We start from the raw sequence: 20,873 nt of genomic DNA, 5'->3' as shown, positions 1-20,873 counted from the left end.
GTATTTTTAATGCAAAACCAAAAATTGAACTTGCAATGAGAAATTTTAATAGGAATACTTATAATTATTATGCATTTGTGACAGATTCTGTTAGGGTTAGCTGATCGCATTAAATATAAAATTATGATGAAGTGCGATCACAACCCAGAGTCCACCGTGCACAGATGTAAAACCGCAGCTAGTAAACAATGGCGGAAGTGTGCGGCAAGTGATCTTGAAAACAGACTGGGTTAAATGTCACCCTGTGTGAATTGAAACTAATTACCCAACTCTGTTAGCTTCACAGACGGGTATAGACGGAAATACAGCTGTCCCTACACAGTGTAGCCCAGCTTAATGCCACACCAATGAAAATGGCGCTATGTGAAATTACCTGTTACTTCATAGGTAAACGCAACCCTGTCAGGGGCAAGGAAACAGGTAGTGGACACAACCACAGAGTATGCACACACACGAACTCCTCTCCGGAGGTGCTGGAATTCTAAAGGCTATACACCTGCCCTGAATTCACTCAAACTCCTCTCTGGAGGTGCCGAAATTCTAAAGGCTATGTGCCTCCCCTGAGCCCACGCAGACAAGTCCACACTACTGTAATGTTCCACACACACATGTGACATAAGAGATTTTAGCATGCCAGTGTGCGCTCCAGAGAACCTTTTATACGTTCCATTTAAGTCCAGACAGAGAGAAAGAATGTTGCTCGAGGACCAATCCAGAACTGCCACTTCACCTGAGCAGCTGACGACCGACCACCAATGAGAAGTCGTCTCTTCATGAGCATGCTCAGCAGAGTTATTTCTGGACTTAGCCTCTGCAGCGTCTGTTTGCCGCTGCTTATTGCTGATTACCATAGCCCTAGTCTGAGCAAGAAGCTGAGCCCGACGTCTTTGCTGAGCAGCCCCTACTGTGGCCGGAGCAGAATGGGAGACAGCAGAGGCAGACAAGGCTTGGGATCTACCCCGTACAGTGGGAGAATCCCGGAACCTAACACATTCCTGGTTTTGGCTTACAAACACTGTTGGAAAATGCTGATCAGAAAGCCAGGTTCACACAGCCATATTTTCGGTCCAAGTGTTGTCCTTATAAAAACGGACAACACACGTACAGCACTCAAACCAATGTTATTCAATAGGGCTGCACATTGCAATTCTTTAACATAGGAAACTGTCTTTGGTAACGTTTTAATCCCCGATGATGTAAAAAAAAAGGAATTGATTGCAGATGGATGACAAATGAGGAAAAAACACTGTTCGAGTTTTAAGGGTGAAACTTGGATGATTTTCTTCTACACTTGTGTGAACATAGTGAAATGTATCAGTGAGATTACAGCTTTTTACTATTTTGCATTACTCGAAATTTCAATTTTGAAAGTTGCATCGTCCGTCTTATGCCAGGTTCACACAAGGGTATAAAAAATAGAGTTTCATCCAGAAAACTGGGATGATTTTTTTCTCACTTGTCCTTCCTATGCAATCCCTTTTTAGACATCAGCAGCTATTAATCATTTACAGTTCCCTCTGTTTCAGAATCGCTATACTGTGGCTCCATATGTGATCCAATTTTTTCTGCCCTTTCATAGACTTGAATGGGTGAGTCTTACTGGACATACAGAAGAAAATAGTGCATGCCGACATTTTTTTTTGACAAGCACATTTGGTTCATGGAAATAATAGCTCATCTGCACTGCTCCATTAACAACAATGGTCCGAGAGCTGTCGGTGCTCTGTCCAATTTTTCAATTACAACACTAGGATCGAAAATACGTTTGTGTGAACCTACCCTGACAATTACATAGAGAGATAGATAATTCTAGGTGTGTCTACTTTATGCTATATGTTAGTAAAAACGCATTCATTAGCAATGACTGGGCTGAATAAGACTGGCCGCTAGATGGCGCTCACAATCCTGCTAAAAAAGACTCCAGTTCTCGCCACATGTGGAGCCTGTTCTTGTCATTCACTTTCTTGCTCGCCACCTGAATCGTAAGGAAGTGAGAGAAAGTCGCAAGAACATAAGGGGGACACTGTCACCAGTGATCCTGCACCACAGTGACATTATATGCCAATGATAAAACTTACACAGAGTGTCACAGCTCTCCAGTCACAAAGTGCCCAGAGGTGGAGAGGGCAGCCTGCAGTCCTGGACCCGGCATCACAGTCAACCCTGGATGTATCTCCTCATTTCCTAGGATTGGGACAAGTGTCACTGCCGGGGGTGAGTTCTGTTCCCTTTCCATGTGCAATAAATGGCATGCTGCACATTTCCAGTTTCTTCATAACGTTTTCTTAGATGCTTTGCCCAACTTTATCACGTTTATCGGTAACTTTTACCATGTTTTATACATTTCTTTTCTATAGATTGAACTTTCTATTAGTTATGTTATCTTGCACCTTAAACCGTAACCCTACCAATGCAGGTTGCCCTGATTTTCAACTTTTATTATTATTGTTATTATTATTATTAATACTACTACTACTACTAATAATAATAATAATAGTGCTCTTTTGAAATTATTATATTCAAATAAATCTTTTTTTTTTCTACTTTTTAACTAAGCGAGATAATTTAGCAGTAGGTTACGCCGTTGTTGGTTAAACTGAAGTGTAGTTGTAGTGCTTGAAATAATATGTTGCGGGTTTCGCCATAGAAATGAAATATATTGTCCGTTCAGTTCTAAGTTTTTATGGTCGAATTTAAACAAAATACTGCAATGTTACAATTTTAGTAACAGGCCTGATATCTTTCTGCACACCAATTTTTAGTATTTGCATTTTTTGTTTTTTACATTATATATAGAGAGAGAAATGCAGCAGGTGCTAAGACCGAGCTGCGATTCCTGTCGTTGGCGTGCTCTGATAGTTGATGAAGCCATCTCTTTGAAGTATGTGTTTCGGGAGCCTCTTGTGGGATGCGGTGACACAGTAAATGTTCTGTCAGAGAGCATCACTTTCTGATGGCTCACCCTGTCGCTGTGTCACAGTGCGGGCTTACAGCTTAATCACAACACCACTCTGCGAGATATTCGGTTACACTCCCACTTCTTCGGTCTAGATGCGTCTTTATGCACCTGTTGCTTTTTCTTATCTTGTTTCAGGTTAGACCACTATGATTCCTCCTGGAGAATGCATGTACGCCGGGAGAAAGCGAAGAAAACCCATACAAAAACAGTTAAGCATTCCTTTCTACATTTACTTACATGTATCTCTATATATTGTATTGACGTGTCTAAATAGTAAATTCTTCTGGGCAGAATATAAATAACAACATGACACGACTTTTATATTTTTACCTAGGAAATTCATAGTAAATATAACTTTTCCGATATATAGAATTAATTATATAGAAGCAGACTTTTTTTTTTTTTTTAAAAATTGTTTTAAATGAATATTATAAATAATTGAAACTAGTGTTATAGTCAATCATTGTTGAATATGATATAATTGGGGTACTTTAATGCAAGGTAAGCTCAGGTCACAAGGAATTAAAAGGCACGATGATGTAAATTACACATGTCTAAAATGCATGCCCAAATATTAAATCATTACTTAACCCTAAACTAAAGCCTGCAAATATTGTATGAAGATTTACAATACTTCACACCAGGTGTTTAAATTATATAAATTGTTGAGATTTTTCTTTTTTATGTTTGTCCATCGACTGTCAAAATTGTTACAAAGAATGATTTTATTAGCAGAAGGAAGTATATATATATATATATATATATATATATATACATACAGGATATATACATATATAATAAAGCATAAGAATCCAGGGATTCTATCAATAGGTGGGAGGTGTGACTATCCACGGTCCACCTACCCATGAACTAAACTACATAAACTGTTGGATAATTGATATTAAAAGTTTGCATTGAGCAGTTGTGAATTTGGCTGTAAAATCTAATGCATCAGTATAAATACAGTATTACAGTTCATGGGTTTCGAGCTGTATTTTTCATGCTTATCTTTCATGGAGCTAGTAAACTTTCAGAGCATCATCAAAGCCTACAGATCCATCAAAATGTAACCTCTGAAGCTGAAGGATACAAGCCATTTTTAACAGTTGAAGAATTGCTATATTAACGCTTTAAATATGTCTTCTGGGGTCCATTAAGGTAGGGGTTAAGGTTGGTTCTGATATAAGAATCTGACATTGTAGAAAGTAAGGGCCATTATCAACCAACTAAAAATATGTGTTCCAGATGTCTTCAGCCTTCAGATATGTTTTTAGCTTGAAGTCATTTTTGACAAGTTTAGAGTTAATAAGTGATTAAAACACATATTGCATGAAAGGTCTGATCATTACGATGTGTCAAAATTAATAAATATATGCAGAAATAAATAAATGGTAAAAATAAATAACATTTTAGATTGCTGATTCAAACATTTTCTGGTTTAGACCTATAAAAACTTGCATAAAGCAAATCCAAATAACTTTGGAATACTAACTATGACTGCAAACATTTCAACCAAAAAGTCTCATGTGATATCTTTTCTAGAAAAGCTGTATGAAAGTATGGGTTCTCAAAATTTGAGGAAAGGTTTTTTTTTTAGTTACAACATCTTACAACATACTTCAAAGTTTTCTTGTAAACTCCAGGAAAATGTTTCATCTTGTAGAACTGCTTGGTGTGTTGTATTCAGTGCTTCAATTTTCATATTATTTTCTTAAGTCGACAATTCCTTTAAATGAACTCATATAGTAATTACACCAACATTGTATACCTCATATACAAAACTTTTGGCAATCCGACATTAAACCTGAAATATAATTGTCAAGCGTGTCTAGCAAGGAGAATTCTACTTAAAAAATGTTGCCTGTTTCTGGAAATGATGTGACGGCATTAGTAAGTATAAATATAACTGACTCCATTAGTAAAGCAGCAAACTTAATCCACAACTGCTGAAAAAAAATGTGTTATTTTATCACTCAATAAAATAAACTATTTTATAGTGTTATAACACGGCTACTCCAGTCCGATAAAATAAAAAGAAAAATGACAGCCAAAAAGGTAGTCAGCTTGAACCATCCACGAGCTATACGTTGTAATTAAAGTGGTTTTCACATCTCATAGAGTGATGGAACTGATTGATGGCCGCCCAACTGACAGGACCCCTAATGCTGAATATGAAGGGTATGCCACACTGGTTTACATCTGTTGGTTAGGGACTTTGAGTCAGACCCCCATCAGTCAGAAAGTGATGGCATATTCTATCAATATGCCATCGCTTTCAGAAATGGGGAAAAAACTTTAATTAGTTCCATATTTTACAGCTAATCTAAAAAGAATACTCTTTCTTTGCATACAGTAGGTCTAAAGCTGCAGGGAGGAACATGTTTGTTTAGATATGTCATCCATATGTACGGGCATGTAATAGATCTCTACGTATGTATTAAATCGATAAAGCATATGGAAACACACATTCCTCATTATATAACATTATGACTATATGTTGCAAAGTCACAGAATGTCTGTCATAATATTATTCCAGCTCTGTTTACCCCAAAAAGCATACCCAAGCAATAACATTTCATTGTTAGATGATCTTTGGTACAAATTATGTCAGTATGACCCCTCTACTTTGAAGCTTTAGCCTAGTTGGCTGTGGTGTTTAGAAAATATATATTTCTGCCCACATATTTCCCGTATTATATTGCCTTCATTATAAGAACCTTACATTGTAGGCAGTATAGAGTGAAGAGATTGCCCGCAGTAGTGATCTGGTCATTATTTGCTGTCAAAGCCAAAGCATCTAAAATGCCTGGATACATGCCTTAATCCAGACCCCAAATCCTAAAGCTATTCCAAAGCATAAAATTTAACCCCTAGACCAAACCCCAACATTGAGACCTCAGAGCAGACCCTATAAAAGACAATAAAAAAAGACCCTATAAAAGACAGCAATATTCAAACTCAGATATTTAGGAACTGATTTTTCATGTCCCCACTCCCCTCACTGGCGATTGACAATGTTGGTTTGATGAGCTGGCTCCAAATAATCCAATGCTGCCTATCATCAGTTAAGGAGGTTGGGTCATACAGAAACAGTGAGTGGAATGGTGAACTGATCCTCTTGGCCACACCAAGGGTGCACTGACCACTCTAATTAGCATATTTGATTAAATGTCTATTTCTGCAGAATGGAGGCAGTGGTTAGAAAACTAAAGATGGTATTTTTAAAGGGACTGTATCTCCTGCAAGGCTATGTGCTTATTTTATACTGTCAGTTTGGGCTGACACGCCCTTTAATTCTTTTCCTTACATTTTTTTGTTAATATTTATAGTCAAACCAGGACATGGTCAAGAAAATGGTTTAGCCTCTTCTTGAGTTTTTTTTACCCGATTCTCCAGTTTTGCATCATATGACAAGTTCCAAGTTCAAACGCAAAACTGGATCCCCACAGGGGGAATGCAAGCAAAAGCATTGACAAAGGTCTTCCAATATTCCACAAACAGGATCTGGTTTTGTTTTAACAGCTAAATAGGTGGTTCCAACACAGAGCTAAAAAACGCTATGTACTGTCATTGAGGCTGACAGCTAGTATAAGCGTGCAAGGCCGAATGTAAATGATAAGACACTTGGGCAAGACTTTCCTCTTCTCTCCTCTGGCTGCTCTGCTCAAAATATCCGCCACCTGAAACCTTGTGCATGGCATTGCAGAGTAGTGGTACTAAAGCTAGTGTGCCCAGTCCAGCCAGGATTCTTCATCTCTTTCCTTCATGACTCTCCATTCTTTTCATGCATGGTTCACAACATAGGAGCGATCTACTAAAAACATGCGCACTCGGCTTAAATTTCAACTTGAATGGTATTTGCATCCTCTTGATGCAGTTATAGTTGAGTACAAGGCTCCACCAATGCATCTGAGTGCAACAGGGGAGTTGATGTCTCTAGGTCGCACCTTAGTCCACACACTGCATGGAGCGGAGCAGCTTCATTGGGATGGGGTAGGTGAGATTTTTTTTAATTGTATCAGTCACAACTTGTGAGGGGAAACTGTAGGAGTTTATGCGGGTCTTCGGAGAACCAGCACAGATACGGTGCTGAAAAAATGACTGTACAAATATGGTGCATAAAGTACACCATGCATAATGATGCCATAAAGTGGTATAGTGCTGTACAGTAGTGCAGTAAAGTTGTGATGCTGCAAAGTATTACTGCACAAACATGGTCCTGTGTTGTGGTACTATATAGATGTAGTGCTGGAAAGTGGTACACCACATAGATTATAAAGTGGTACATCACAATTATGCCGATATAAGGTGCAGGCATCGCACCTACATTGTGCTGTAAAGTAGTACAGTATAGAAATGGTGTTGTAAAGTGGCACAATATACATAATGGTTTATGTGATTGTACAATATCGGAATGGTGCTGTAGTTGTACTGTGCAAATATGATGCTGTAAACTGGTACAGTACCTGTATACTGTAAAGTGGGGCTTTTGTGTTAGTAATTGAACAACATTAATCTTTTGTAAATTATGTGAAGATAAAAATCACAATTTTGGAAATGCTAGCTAACTTTCTGGGATTTAGCTAGAAGAGTTTTAAGAGAGTGTCAGTGAAAAGTAATGTCTTGTTTCACCTTCACACGTGTACTTTTACCTACTCACACTCTTAGGACACTGCTATTACTATAAAAGACAATAATAAAGCAATCACAAGAATCCTTAAAATAAACAGCAATTGGGTACTTCAGTTTGGAGAATGCCTGCCAACAGGCTAAAGAAAGTATTACACAATCTGTATAGTTTGTGTTATCCCATATACAGACCAACGAGCTATTATAAACAGGTCTGTATCCTACTATTGTGGTCTAACGACAAAAATAAAAAGGAAAGGTCACGTTGCCTGTACTTTCAGATCAGAAGGAACAACTGCTGATTATTTGCTTCCATTATATGATTTAAAAAAAATTAGAAACATCATTTTTGGAATAAACTCCATTAAAAAAATAGATTAAAAAAGGGACAAATCTGTACTTTTTATAATCTTTCTGAAAATAAACTATACTTGTTTAGAAAGGTAAAATTAGAGCAGTGTCTAGTGTTGATGTATGACTATCTATAAAGTATAACAAATGAAGGCACTTCAATGAGAAATACAAGCAGGATTTTATTGTAGGCAATCCAGAAATCATATAACGTTTCGGTCCCAAAATCTGGACGTTCAGCAGATACGGACTGTTAAGGCGTCCATGTAAAAGGATATATTAGGGTAATGCGACCGTAGTCACTAAGGAGGAGTTGTGTATTTCTCATTGGAGTGCCTTCATTTGTTTTTCTACAGAATGGAACCCTTCTTGAGCACCACCACAGTTCAGGAGCGTCATGTATCGGCTTAACGCTTATCTATAAAATATAGGCATGAAATAAAATACTATTGGAATAGAATTTATAGTATACAAGTTCTTACATTTCAGTTCAGAAATACTTATCTAGTAAACTATACTGTAGATTTTCATATGTACGTACATTCGAGATTTCTGCCGTCTTAGATCTGGAAAGGCTCTTCCCATAAATATGTCATCACATGTAGAAAATCGCAAAACGCGACGAAGTATTTGCCAGTTATCACCTTAATTTGAAATATTTTTCAAAATGATTACACGCAGTAAAATAAACTCCACAGAGCGTTGTGGAAAATTATGTGAAACTCATTTGTCACTCTTACAATAAAGCTTTTTATAATGTCAACATCTAGGTTGCAAGCGCTTTAAGCTTGCCAGATTTACAGGAAACCCAAACCACAAAATCAAATTCAAGACAGCGATAACGATTTTTTTCTATCATTATTGTTTGATATTCAATTTTTACTCATTTTGTAATGACTATTTAACATTTTTTACTCAAAATCAAAAAAAGAAATTTGCATATCAAGACTACATCGTAAAACATATAACACCCACACTTGAGCTAAAAGTTTTGCTATCAGATAAAAGCATATATTATTATGATTATGTATAACTTGCGCTACGCATTGATCACATTTTTCAGAGTAGTGGGAGACTTTTGATTTAAAGGGAACCTGTCACCTCCAGAAATGCTATTTAACCACAGATATGGAGTTAATCTGCAGGTAAAAATCATTTATTAATAATAATAATAATAGTCTTTATTTATATAGCGCCAACATACAGTATTCATACACAAGTCATAAGTAACAACGTTAAAAATAATACAATAATTAAAGCAAAATGACGACCCTGATCGTAAAAGCTTACAATCTACATCAGGTGGGGGGACACAAAGTACACGTGTGTATTTACGATGATGGCCCAGCCATCTTGAGGGATTAGGGGGTAGATATAGGCTGCATGAGCTAGTCACCAGCCAATATTTGTGTGGCTTTTGGGTGCGGTGGAGTTTGAGCGATGGTTATGGTGAGAGAAATAATGAATGGGCTATATATAAAAGAACTTTGATTAGGGAACATGATAGACAGCTTTAAGCAGATGTGTTTTTAGGGAACGCCTAAAACTGTATAAGTTGTTGCAAGTCTTAATTTCTTGAGGTAGAGCATTCCAGAGGATTGGCGCAATTTGTGAGAAGTCTTGGAGCCGGGAGTGTTGATGTTTTCAAATCGGAAAGAGGAGAAGAGAACTGTCTGAGGACTTGAGAACCAAAATTGTTAAATAATATCAACAATCTTAAGGTTACAAGTCCATCTCCGGAAATCTTGATGTTCCTTTGTCCACAGTTCGCAACATATTCAAGAAGTTTTCAACCTCTGGCACTGTAGTTAATCCCCCTTGACATGGACAGCAGGGAAAAATGTAAAGACAGGTTGCTACAAATGATATGATCATGTTAGATTGGTTTACTGGAAGAACAGTTACAGGAAAAAAATAATTTTATTTTTCCCTGAAACTGTTTGCTTCCAGTCATTGTGGCATTACAGGGTCCTGTTACAGTCAACGCTCACTACATAGTGAGGGTGATGAAAAAATACACCTGTATGCAGAGCAGGCTGCCAACCAAAGTGCTGGGGAATGATTACACCTCACTGACTGTACAGTGAGCAGTGACTGTAGCTGCTCTAAGCCCTGCCCCAATAACTGGAAGCAAGTAGCTGCAGAGAGAATAAAACTTCATTTTCACCCTGAAGCCACGATTCCAGTAAGCTTGACAGACATTATTTAAACACTACTCACATATCCATTTTTTAAAATGGATCAGTGTGCCCCATCAAAGAAAATGTAAATGCACATCCGATTCTCATACAGTTTTGCTAATCATGCACAACTATTCAAGTCTATGGGAGTGAGAAAAAAATGTCATGCACACAGAAGCCACACTTATGCAAAAATGACACTATTGTGTGAATATGGCTTTATGTTGGCCTCTGCTGTAAAAAAAGAAAGTGGTCTTCTGTGCTTGTAAATAGCTGTAAGAAGTAGTTTGTTTCATCATGTTAATGTTGAAGCATCTATTTTTCAGTGCATTATGTTAGTTTTTAATTTGTGGCAGTACATGCACTGATTGACTGTCTAGTAGAATTTCTGTACAGTACAGCACAGTAATACAAGTTCTGCACTGCTATCTCTTTGTGCAGGGAAGAGCTGCTCCTTTGGACACTAGGTGAGGATGCCTCTATTTTTTTCTGCTACACTGTGTGTTCGGTACGGAGAGGATGTCAGCTAAGAATACTATTAATGGTGTGATCTTGTTTTATCTATATATAGATATTGGTGTTACCTTTTATTGTAATCCTGTGTGTGATGATGAGATGATTATGTGAAGTGATCTAAAAAAAAAATAGGTAGTGTCTCTCAAATATGAAGCAGAATGGTCACAGTGAAATAAAAAATAGACAATTATTCTTAAAAAGTATCCTTATAGGGGCATTGTCCAGTTGAGACAGCTCAGCAGGCTCCTTACTTTCTGCTGCTAGTGGGGCAAGCACTCCTACTAAGGCTACGTTCACATTAGCGTTCCGCTAATGTGCGTCGCTGTTGCGTCGGCGACGCAGCGGCGACGCAGCGGCGACGCGCCCCTATGTTTAACATGGGGGACGCGTGCATTTTTTTTGTTGCGTTTTCCGACACGTGCGTCGTTTCTGACGCTAGCGTCGGACGCAAGAAAATGCAACAAGTTGCATTTTTCGTGCGTCCGATTTTCGTCAACAAACGACGCACGCGTCGCAAAACGCAGCGTTTTTGCGTGCGTTTGCGCGCGTTTTTTTGTGCGTCGTGCGTTGCGTCGCCGACGCAGCGGCGCGCAACGCTAATGTGAACGTAGCCTAAGTGACAATTCTGGTCAATTTTCATCTAATGAGCTTTGTTCTTATACTGTGAAACATTAATAGTCTGTCAGTCCTTGTCCTGGAGTCTATACAGTTATTACTATATTTGCATAAAGAGATAACAGTGCATTTGGACTGCTGGGGTTGGTGATTTTGCAGAACTGATACCAGATCGGGAGCTGAGACGGAGCAACAAGGAGGTGAGCAGATACTGTAACTGCTGTACAGAATTGAATGGGCTGGAGAAAGGTGTCTGGTGTCTAAGGGGGTACTCCTGAGGTACTCCTCTGCCTGTAGCTAATATGCATGCTCAATCAGGCTTTGGTTATTAATCACCTTGGCAACAAAATGTAAACTAGGGAAGATAAAAGCTCTCATTGCAGGATAATGACAACAGATAAAAAAGCAAGTAAATTAAAAGCTTGATTATGTTCATGTTACGTAACTAAAGTACAGTGTGCAACATAATCAAGAAGTTTTCATGGCACTATATTTAATCTCCCTTGACATGGGCAGCAGAGAGAAATTGAAGAAAGGTTGCAAGACAGGATCATCTGGATGGTGGGTAAACAGCTCCAATCAACCTGTCTTGCAGGCTCAGTGTGCAAACTATCCGTCGACATTTGAATAAAATGAAACGCTATAGCAGGAGACCCAGAAGGACCCTACTACTGACGCAGAGAGACATAAAAAAGCTAGACTGCAATTTGCCAAAATGTATGTAGCTAAGTCAAAATTCTTTTGGTAAAGCTGTTGTGAATTCTGTGGTCAAGCTCCCTCCTGTGGTCATGAGTGGTACTTCGGCTGGTTCTGTCCTTGAGCTTCCTTTGGTGGATGTGAGTGGGGCTGCGGCTTCTGAGTTTCCTTCCTCAGGTATCGAGGTTAAGTCGTTAGGTGCTGCTCTATTTAACTCCACCTAGTTCTTTGTTCCTGGCCTCCAGTCAATGTTCCAGTATTGGTCTTGCTCTCTCCTGGATCGTTCTTGTGGCCTGTCTGCCCTGCATAAGCTAAGTTTTGCTGGTGTTACTTTTGTTTGCTATTTTTGTTGTCCAGCTTGCTATATTGGTTTTTCTTGCTTGCTGGAAGCTCTGAGAGGCAGAGGGAGCACCTCTGTACCGTTAGTCGGTGCGGAGGGTCTTTTTGCGCCCTCTGCGTGGTTGTTTGTAGGTTTTTGTGCTGACCGCAAAGCTATCTTTCCTATCCTCGGTCTATTCAGTAAGTCGGGCCTCACTTTGCTAAAATCTATTTCATCTCTGTGTTTGTGTTTTCATCTTTACTCACAGTCATTATATGTGGGGGGCTGCCTTTTCCTTTGGGGAATTTCTCTGAGGCAAGGTAGGCTTATTTTTCTATCTTCAGGGCTAGCTAGTTTCTCAGGCTGTGCCCGAGGTGCCTAGGTCTGGTCAGGAGCGCTCCACGGCTACCTCTAGTGTGGTATGATAGGATTAGGGATTGCGGTCAGCAGAGTTCCCACGTCTCAGAGCTCGTCCTATGTTAATAGTAACTATCAGGTCACTTGGTGTGCTCTTAACCACTAGGTCCATTGTGGTTCTGAATCACCAGTTCATAACAGTACTGGAGGCCCAAAGTACTAATGCTTCTCAATAGAGGGAAAAGAGAAGTTCTGAGACCATTTTTTTTTCTTTGCACTGTGTTTTGTCTTTCTTTTCCCCTTTACATCAGGGTGGTTCAGAACACAGGTGTAGACATGGACATTCAAGGTCTGTCCTCTTTGATGGATAATCTTGCTATAAGTGTACAGAACATTCAAGATTTAGTGGTTCAGAATCCTATGTTAGAACCAAGAATTCCTATTCCTGAGTTATTTTCTGGAGATAGAGCTAAGTTTCTGAATTTTAAAAATAATTGTAAACTATTTCTGGCTTTGAAACCCCGCTCCTCTGGTGACCCAGTTCAACAAGTAAAGATCATTATTTCTTTATTACGTGGCGACCCTCAGGACTGGACATTTTCCCTTGTGCCAGGAGATCCTGCATTATGTGATACTGATGCGTTTTTTCTGGCGCTCGGGTTGCTTTATGATGAACCTAATTCAGTGGATCAGGCAGAGAAAATCTTGCTGGCTCTGTGTCAGGGTCAGGATGAGGTAGAGATATATTGTCAGAAGTTTAGGAAGTGGTCTGTGCTCACTCAGTGGAATGAATGTGCTCTGGCAGCAATTTTCAGAAAGGGTCTCTCTGAAGCCCTTAAGGATGTCATGGTGGGGTTTCCTATGCCTGCTGGTCTGGATGAGTCTATGTCTTTGGCCATTCAGATCGATCGACGCTTACGTGAGCGTAAAACTGTGCACCATTTGGCGGTATTATCTGAGCATAAACCTGAGCCTATGCAATGTGATAGGACTTTGACCAGAGCTGAACGGCAAGAACACAGACGTCGGAATGGGCTGTGTTTTTACTGTGGTGATTCCACTCATGCTATCTCCGATTGTCCTAAGCGCACTAAGCGTTTCGCTAGGTCTGCCACCACTGGTACGGTACAGTCGAAGTTTCTTTTGTCCGTTACTTTGATCTGCTCGTTGTCATCCTATTCTGTCATGGCATTTGTGGATTCAGGTGCTGCCCTGAATTTGATGGACTTGGAGTTTGCTAGGCGCTGTGGGTTTTTCTTGGAGCCCTTGCAGCATCCTATTCCATTGAGAGGAATTGATGCTACGCCTTTGGCCAAGAATAAGCCTCAGTATTGGACCCAACTGACCATGTGCATGGCTCCTGCGCATCAGGAGGATATTCGCTTTTTGGTGTTGCATAATCTGCATGATGTGGTCGTGTTGGGGTTGCCATGGCTACAAGTCTATAACCCTGTATTGAATTGGAAATCTATGTCTGTGTCCAGCTGGGGTTGTCAGGGGGTACATGGTGATGTTCCATTTCTGTCTATTTCATCATCCACCCCTTCTGAGGTCCCAGAGTTCTTGTCAGATTACCGGGATGTATTTGATGAGCCCAAGTCCAGTGCCCTACCTCCGCATAGGGATTGCGATTGTGCTATCAATTTGATTCCTGGTAGTAAGTTTCCTAAAGGTCGACTGTTTAATTTGTCTGTACCTGAGCACGCCGCTATGCGGAGTTACATAAAGGAATCCTTGGAGAAGGGTCATATTCGCCCGTCGTCGTCGCCATTGGGAGCAGGGTTCTTTTTTGTGGCCAAGAAGGATGGTTCGCTGAGACCTTGTATTGATTACCGCCTTCTAAATAAAATTACAGTCAAATTTCAGTACCCCTTGCCGCTGCTGTCTGATTTGTTTGCTCGGATTAAGGGGGCTAGTTGGTTCACCAAGATAGATCTTCGTGGTGCGTATAATCTTGTGCGTATTAAAAAGGGCGATGAATGGAAAACAGCATTTAATACGCCCGAGGGCCATTTTGAGTACCTAGTTATGCCATTCGGGCTTTCTAATGCTCCATCAGTATTTCAGTCCTTTATGCATGACATCTTCCGAGAGTACCTGGATAAATTCCTGATTGTATACTTGGATTCGAGGAGTGGCGTCATTGGCTTGAAGGAGCTAAGCATCGCGTGGTGGTCTTGACTGATCACAAGAACTTGACTTATCTCGAGTCTGCCAAACGGTTGAATCCTAGACAGGCTCGTTGGTCGCTGTTTTTCTCCCGTTTTGACTTTGTGGTTTCGTACCTTCCGGGCTCTAAAAATGTGAAGGCGGATGCCCTGTCTAGGAGTTTTGTGCCCGACTCTCCGGGTTTGCCTGAGCCGGCGGCTATTCTCAAGGAGGGGGTGATTTTGTCTGCCATCTCCCCTGATTTGCGGCGGGTGCTGCAAAAATTTCAGGCTGATAGACCTGACCGTTGCCCAACGGAGAAACTGTTTGTCCCTGATAAATGGTCGAGTAGAGTTATCTCTGAGGTTCATTGTTCGGTGTTGGCTGGTTATCCTGGAATCTTTGGTACCAGAGATTTGGTGGCTAGATCCTTTTGGTGGCCGTCTCTGTCGCGGGATGTGCGTTCGTTTGTGCAGTCCTGTGGGATTTGTGCTCGGGCTAAGCCCTGCTGTTCTCGTGCCAGTGGGTTGCTTTTACCCTTTCCGGTCCCGAAGAGGCCCTGGACACATATCTCTATGGATTTTATTTCGGATCTCCCCATCTCTCAAAAGATGTCGGTCATTTGGGTGGTTTGTGATCGCTTCTCAAAGATGGTCCATTTGGTATACTTGTCTAAATTGCCCTCCTCCTCTGATTTGGTGCCATTGTTTTTCCAGCATGTGGTTCGTTTACATGGCATTCCGGAGAACATCGTTTCTGACAGAGGTTCCCAGTTTGTTTCGAGGTTTTGGCGAGCCTTTTGTGCTAGGATGGTGATATAGAAAATGCAAAGCACAGCTGAGAGGGGAGGTGCACAGTCAATAGGTGCCCAAACCTTAACGTATAGAAAACAAGTGACTAGCACACTCCTGGAAATTGTGATGCAAAATAAGGGGGTTTATTACATACAAAGTCACAAACGTTTCGGTCAACTCTAGACCTTCATCAGTGTGCTAAGTACATCTTGTAGCGATTTCACTCACTCAGCTGCGAAGGCTGACACTCAGGAGACGTGTTCCTTTAAAGTTCACTGGGTTTATTGCTTCATAAACCATGTGGCAAAACAACAGAAAGCAAAATAGCCTTTGGTTCAGGCAAAGGAAAACAAGTGTCCAGTTCATCCGGCTCAGTCCTGAAGCCGTAACACACCCAGGAGGGTTTCACCTCCACACATATCTCTTGTGTAAAGGATTAGCCAGTCTTATATAGGACTAACCACACCCAGTAATCTATCACATGACTAGCCATGTGGTCTGACATCACCACAGGTCCTGAAACACAAACATATGGTTATATAAAACAACGCAATATTCCGGGCTACATTACAGCAACAAGGCACTTATGTGGCACATACCTCCCATCAACTACACACCCTTTAGCCATGCTACATACCTCCCCCCTCTGCCTAAAGCCGTGGGGCTTGGCACTTTCTCCCACTAAACAAGGGATTCTTGATAGGGCATCCGCATTACCGTGCAGCTTTCCGGCCCGATGTTCCACATGGAAACTGAAGTCCTGCAGGGATAAGAACCAACGGGTGACCCTAGCATTTCTACCCTTCGTTTCCCTCATCCACCTAAGTGGGGCATGGTCGGATATCAGTCTAAATTTACGTCCCAGCAGATAGTACCGTAATGTGTCCACTGCCCATTTTATGGCCAAGCACTCCTTCTCAACGACTGAGTAGTTCTTTTCAGATGAGGACAGCTTCCTACTCAGATAGAGAACAGGATGCTCCTCCCCATGTAGTTCTTGGGAAAGGACTGCTCCCACCCCAACATCTGAGGCATCTGTCTGAAGAATAAACTCTTTCTTGAAGTTTGGGGCCATCAGAACGGGTTGCTTACACAAAGCGTTTTTCATTTCTTGGAAGGCTGACTCTGTTTCTTCGGACCACTTAACCATTACTGGTTTTGTCCCTTTTAGCAGGTCAGTCAGAGGCGCAGCCATCGTGGCGAAGTTTGGGATGAACCTCCTGTAATATCCCACGATTCCCAGGAAGGCTTTAACTTGCTTCTTGGAAACTGGTTTTGGCCACGTTTGAATTGCCTCCACTTTACTGATTTGGGGTTTTATTTCTCCGTGACCCACTATGTATCCAAGGTACTTAGCTTCTTCTTTACCCAAGGCACACTTCTTTGGGTTTATAGTAAATCCGGCCTCTCTTATAGCGTCCAACACCGCTTGGACTTTCTCCAGATGACTCTCCCAGTCCGGGCTAAAGATGACGATATCATCTAGGTACGCAGCAGCGTAGGCCTTATGGGGTGCAAGAACTCTATCCATAGCCCTCTGGAAGGTCGCCGGAGCTCCCTGTAGGCCAAACGGCATCCGGGCATACTGGAAGCATCCATCAGGTGTCGAAAAGGCTGTCTTCTCCTTGGCTTCCTGCGCCATGGGGATCTGCCAATACCCCTTTGTCAGATCCAAGGTGGATATATATCTGGCGTGCCCAAGCCTTTCGATGAGCTCATCAATACGGGGCATGGGATAAGCGTCGAACTTGGAGACCTCATTCAACTTCCGATAGTCGTTGCAAAATCTCCACTCTCCATCAGGTTTTGGGACCAGGACAATTGGGCTTGACCAACCGCTCTTGGATTCCTCAATGACTCCAAGCCTCAACATACGCTCCACTTCCTTGGAGATAACTTCTCGACGAGCCTCAGGAATACGATAAGGTTTCACATTCACCCGCACATGGGGCTCTGTTAGGACCTCGTGCTCTATGACCTTCGTGTATCCTGGCAATTCTGAAAACAGGTCCCTGTTTTTCTGGAGTAACTCCCGGCACTGCTGTTTCTGGGTTTTCGATAGCGTCTCTGCTATAGTAACCGCTCCAACCTCACCTTCTGGGTTGCTTAACAATGACGGAGTAACTGTCGGCTCTCTATCTTGCCATGGCTTGATGAGGTTGACATGGTAAACTTGGAATGGTTTCCGTCTTCCTGGTTGGTGAATTTTATAATTTACCTCACCAAGTTTCTCGACAACCTCATATGGCCCTTGCCATTTGGCCAAGAACTTGCTTTCCACCGTTGGAACTAACACCAGAACTCGGTCTCCCGAATTGAACTGCCTCACTCTTGCAGACCGGTTGTAGACCCTGGCTTGAGCTTCTTGTGCTTGGAGAAGGTGTTCTTTCACGATAGGCATCACCTTTGCAATCCTCTGCTGCATCAGGGCCACATGCTCAATGACGCTTCTGTGGGGCGTGACTTCGGCTTCCCAGGTTTCCTTGGCTATATCCAGGAGTCCTCGTGGATGTCGGCCATATAGAAGCTCAAACGGTGAGAACCCTGTGGAGGCCTGTGGAACTTCACGAATGGAAAACATCAGATAGGGTAAGAGACAATCCCAGTCTCTACCGTCTTTCTCTATAGCTTTTCTCAGCATGCTCTTCAGTGTCTTGTTAAACCTCTCAACAAGACCATCTGACTGGGGATGGTACACCGAGGTCCTCAACTGGGAGATCTGCAGGGCTTTGCATAACTCCCTCATCACCTTGCTCATGAAAGGTGTACCCTGGTCAGTCAGGATCTCCTTTGGCAGACCTGTCCGGGAAAAGACATGGACCAACTCGCGGGCTATGCTCTTTGAGGAAGAATTCCTCAAGGGAATTGCCTCAGGATAGCGTGTGGCATAGTCCAGGATGACTAATATATACTGATGGCCCCGAGCTGATTTAACTAAGGGACCGACCAAGTCCATGGCAATTCTCTCGAACGGTACCTCAATAATGGGCAGTGGCACAAGGGGGTTCCGGAAATGAGGAGTAGGAGCAGTTAGCTGACATGTAGGGCAGGACCTGCAATAGTTCACTATTTCCCGGTGACACCCAGGCCAATAGAACCTCTGCACAACCCGTTCCTGCGTTTTTTCCACCCCTAGGTGTCCACCCAAGATGTGTGAATGGGCCATGTCCAACACTTTCCGTCTATACGGACCCGGCACTATCAACTGCTCTACCAACTCCTCCCTTATCTTCGTGACCCGGTACAACAATTCCCCCCTCAACAGAAAATGGGGAAATCTTTTGTCTGCCCCCGGCTCCTGTACCACCCCGTCAATAACTGTGACATTATTAAAGGCTTCCCTCAGAGTGGGGTCCCTATGTTGGGCAGTCCCAAAATTTTCACCGGTAACCTCTAACTCCAGAATGTTAGATGTAGGGGATACTTCCTCCTCATCCCCAACCAGAACACAAAAAGGAAAGCTGTCTGCCTCTGGGTGTGGCGATACCGTTCCAGGGTTCACTGGTTCCCTGCCAGGGAGCTCAGAACCCTTTCCCCACAAATCCCAAAACAAACAGAAATCCCGGCCAATAATTATAGGGTGCAACAAGTCCTGAACTACGCCGACTATGTGGGATTCAGTGCCACATGCCGTTTCAATGTCCACCCTGGCCATAGGGTAGTCCTTTGCATCACCATGTATGCACCGCACTCCGACCTTCTTTCCTGGGAGCAGATGAAGAGGAAAAGTGGCCCTCACCAGGGTCACTAGGCTCCCCGAGTCTAACAGTGCCGTTACTGCTCGACCGTTCACCTTTACGGGACACGCTTGAGGTCCCTCGTTGGATGGAGAGTTCACACTACAGGCTGGATACGCATAGTATGAACAACGGCGTCCCATGCTGCAGTCCATCTGCTCAGTGGTTTGGGAACAACGGGCAGCTATATGTCCTGGCTTGTGGCACCTCCAACAAATAACATCACCCGTGGGGACCTTGGGCACCACCTCCCCCGCCCTTTGTGACCTTGGACGCACCACCCCTTTTTGGGACTCAGCTGCCCTCTGGGACCCCCAGTACGGCATGGGCTGCCTCCCGAAGGAGCCTTCCAACCCTTGGTATCTCTCAACCAGTCCGATCAGCTCGTCGGCATTCTGGGGATCACCCTGGGCAACCCAAGACTGTATAGGCCTCGGGAGGGAATGGACAAACCGATCCATCATCACCCGTTCTACCATCTGTGCAGGCGCAGAGGTCTCTGGCTGCAGCCATTTCTGGACCAGGTGCAACAGATCAAACATTTGGGAACGAGGTGGTTTGTCCCGGTGATAGCCCCAGGAGTGAACTCGCTGTGCCCTGACAGTCAGTGTCACCCCCAGACGTGCGAGAATCTCGGCTTTCAATTTGTGATACTCTTTGGCATCCTGCAAGGTCAAATCATAGTACGCCTTCTGGGGTTCTCCCGTCAGGTATGGCGCAAGTACCTCTGCCCACTGCTCTGGCGGAAGTTTTTCCCTCTCAGCGACCCTCTCAAACACCGTCAGGAAGGCCTCAACATCATCCCCGGGAGTCATTTTCTGCAATGCACGTCTTACCGTCTTCCGGACGTGGGTGTCATCAGCCAAACCTGGGGTTGGGGCGCTCGCCTTGCCCTGGATGGCGGTTGCCAGAAGCTGCATCTGCTGCTGATGCTCCTGCTGGCTCTGTTGTAACTGCTGCCGTTGCTCCTGCTGACTCTGCCGTTGCTCCTGCTGGCTCTGTTGTATCTGCTGCTGGCTCTGTTGTATCTGCTGCATCAACAGCCTGTTGGTCTCTTGCTGCCTTTGCTCCTGCTGGACCAAGTGTTTCAGCAGGTCCTCCATTTTCTCCGGCAATGCTTGCTGGCTTGCAACAGCCTTGACCCAGGACATTCAAAAATAAACTCACGTCTCCGCTGGGAACGCTGCTCGCAGGTCTCCACCAATTGTAGCGATTTCACTCACTCAGCTGCGAAGGCTGACACTCAGGAGACGTGTTCCTTTAAAGTTCACTGGGTTTATTGCTTCATAAACCATGTGGCAAAACAACAGAAAGCAAAATAGCCTTTGGTTCAGGCAAAGGAAAACAAGTGTCCAGTTCATCCGGCTCAGTCCTGAAGCCGTAACACACCCAGGAGGGTTTCACCTCCACACATATCTCTTGTGTAAAGGATTAGCCAGTCTTATATAGGACTAACCACACCCAGTAATCTATCACATGACTAGCCATGTGGTCTGACATCACCACAGGTCCTGAAACACAAACATATGGTTATATAAAACAACGCAATATTCCGGGCTACATTACAGCAAC

General features: G+C 42.7%; 1 protein-coding gene across 1 annotated transcript in view; it reads left to right on the top strand.

The window, feature by feature from the left end:
• Positions 1-1,973: 1,973 nt before the first annotated feature.
• The window catches only part of AHRR (aryl hydrocarbon receptor repressor), a 576,129-nt gene continuing 557,229 nt past the window's right edge, over positions 1,974-20,873 (top strand). The window contains exons 1-2 of the mRNA XM_069730527.1: positions 1,974-2,214; positions 3,095-3,167. Coding sequence (XP_069586628.1) covers positions 3,106-3,167 — 62 coding nt within the window. The 5' untranslated portion in view covers positions 1,974-2,214; positions 3,095-3,105. The remainder of the gene's footprint in view (positions 2,215-3,094; positions 3,168-20,873) is intronic.

Source organism: Ranitomeya imitator, chromosome 6 (genome assembly GCF_032444005.1).
Source record: "Ranitomeya imitator isolate aRanImi1 chromosome 6, aRanImi1.pri, whole genome shotgun sequence".
In the NCBI taxonomy this organism is placed as follows: Eukaryota; Metazoa; Chordata; class Amphibia; order Anura; family Dendrobatidae; genus Ranitomeya; species Ranitomeya imitator.
Note: the sequence above shows the minus strand (reverse complement) of the source record. Positions and strands in the feature narration are given on the sequence as shown.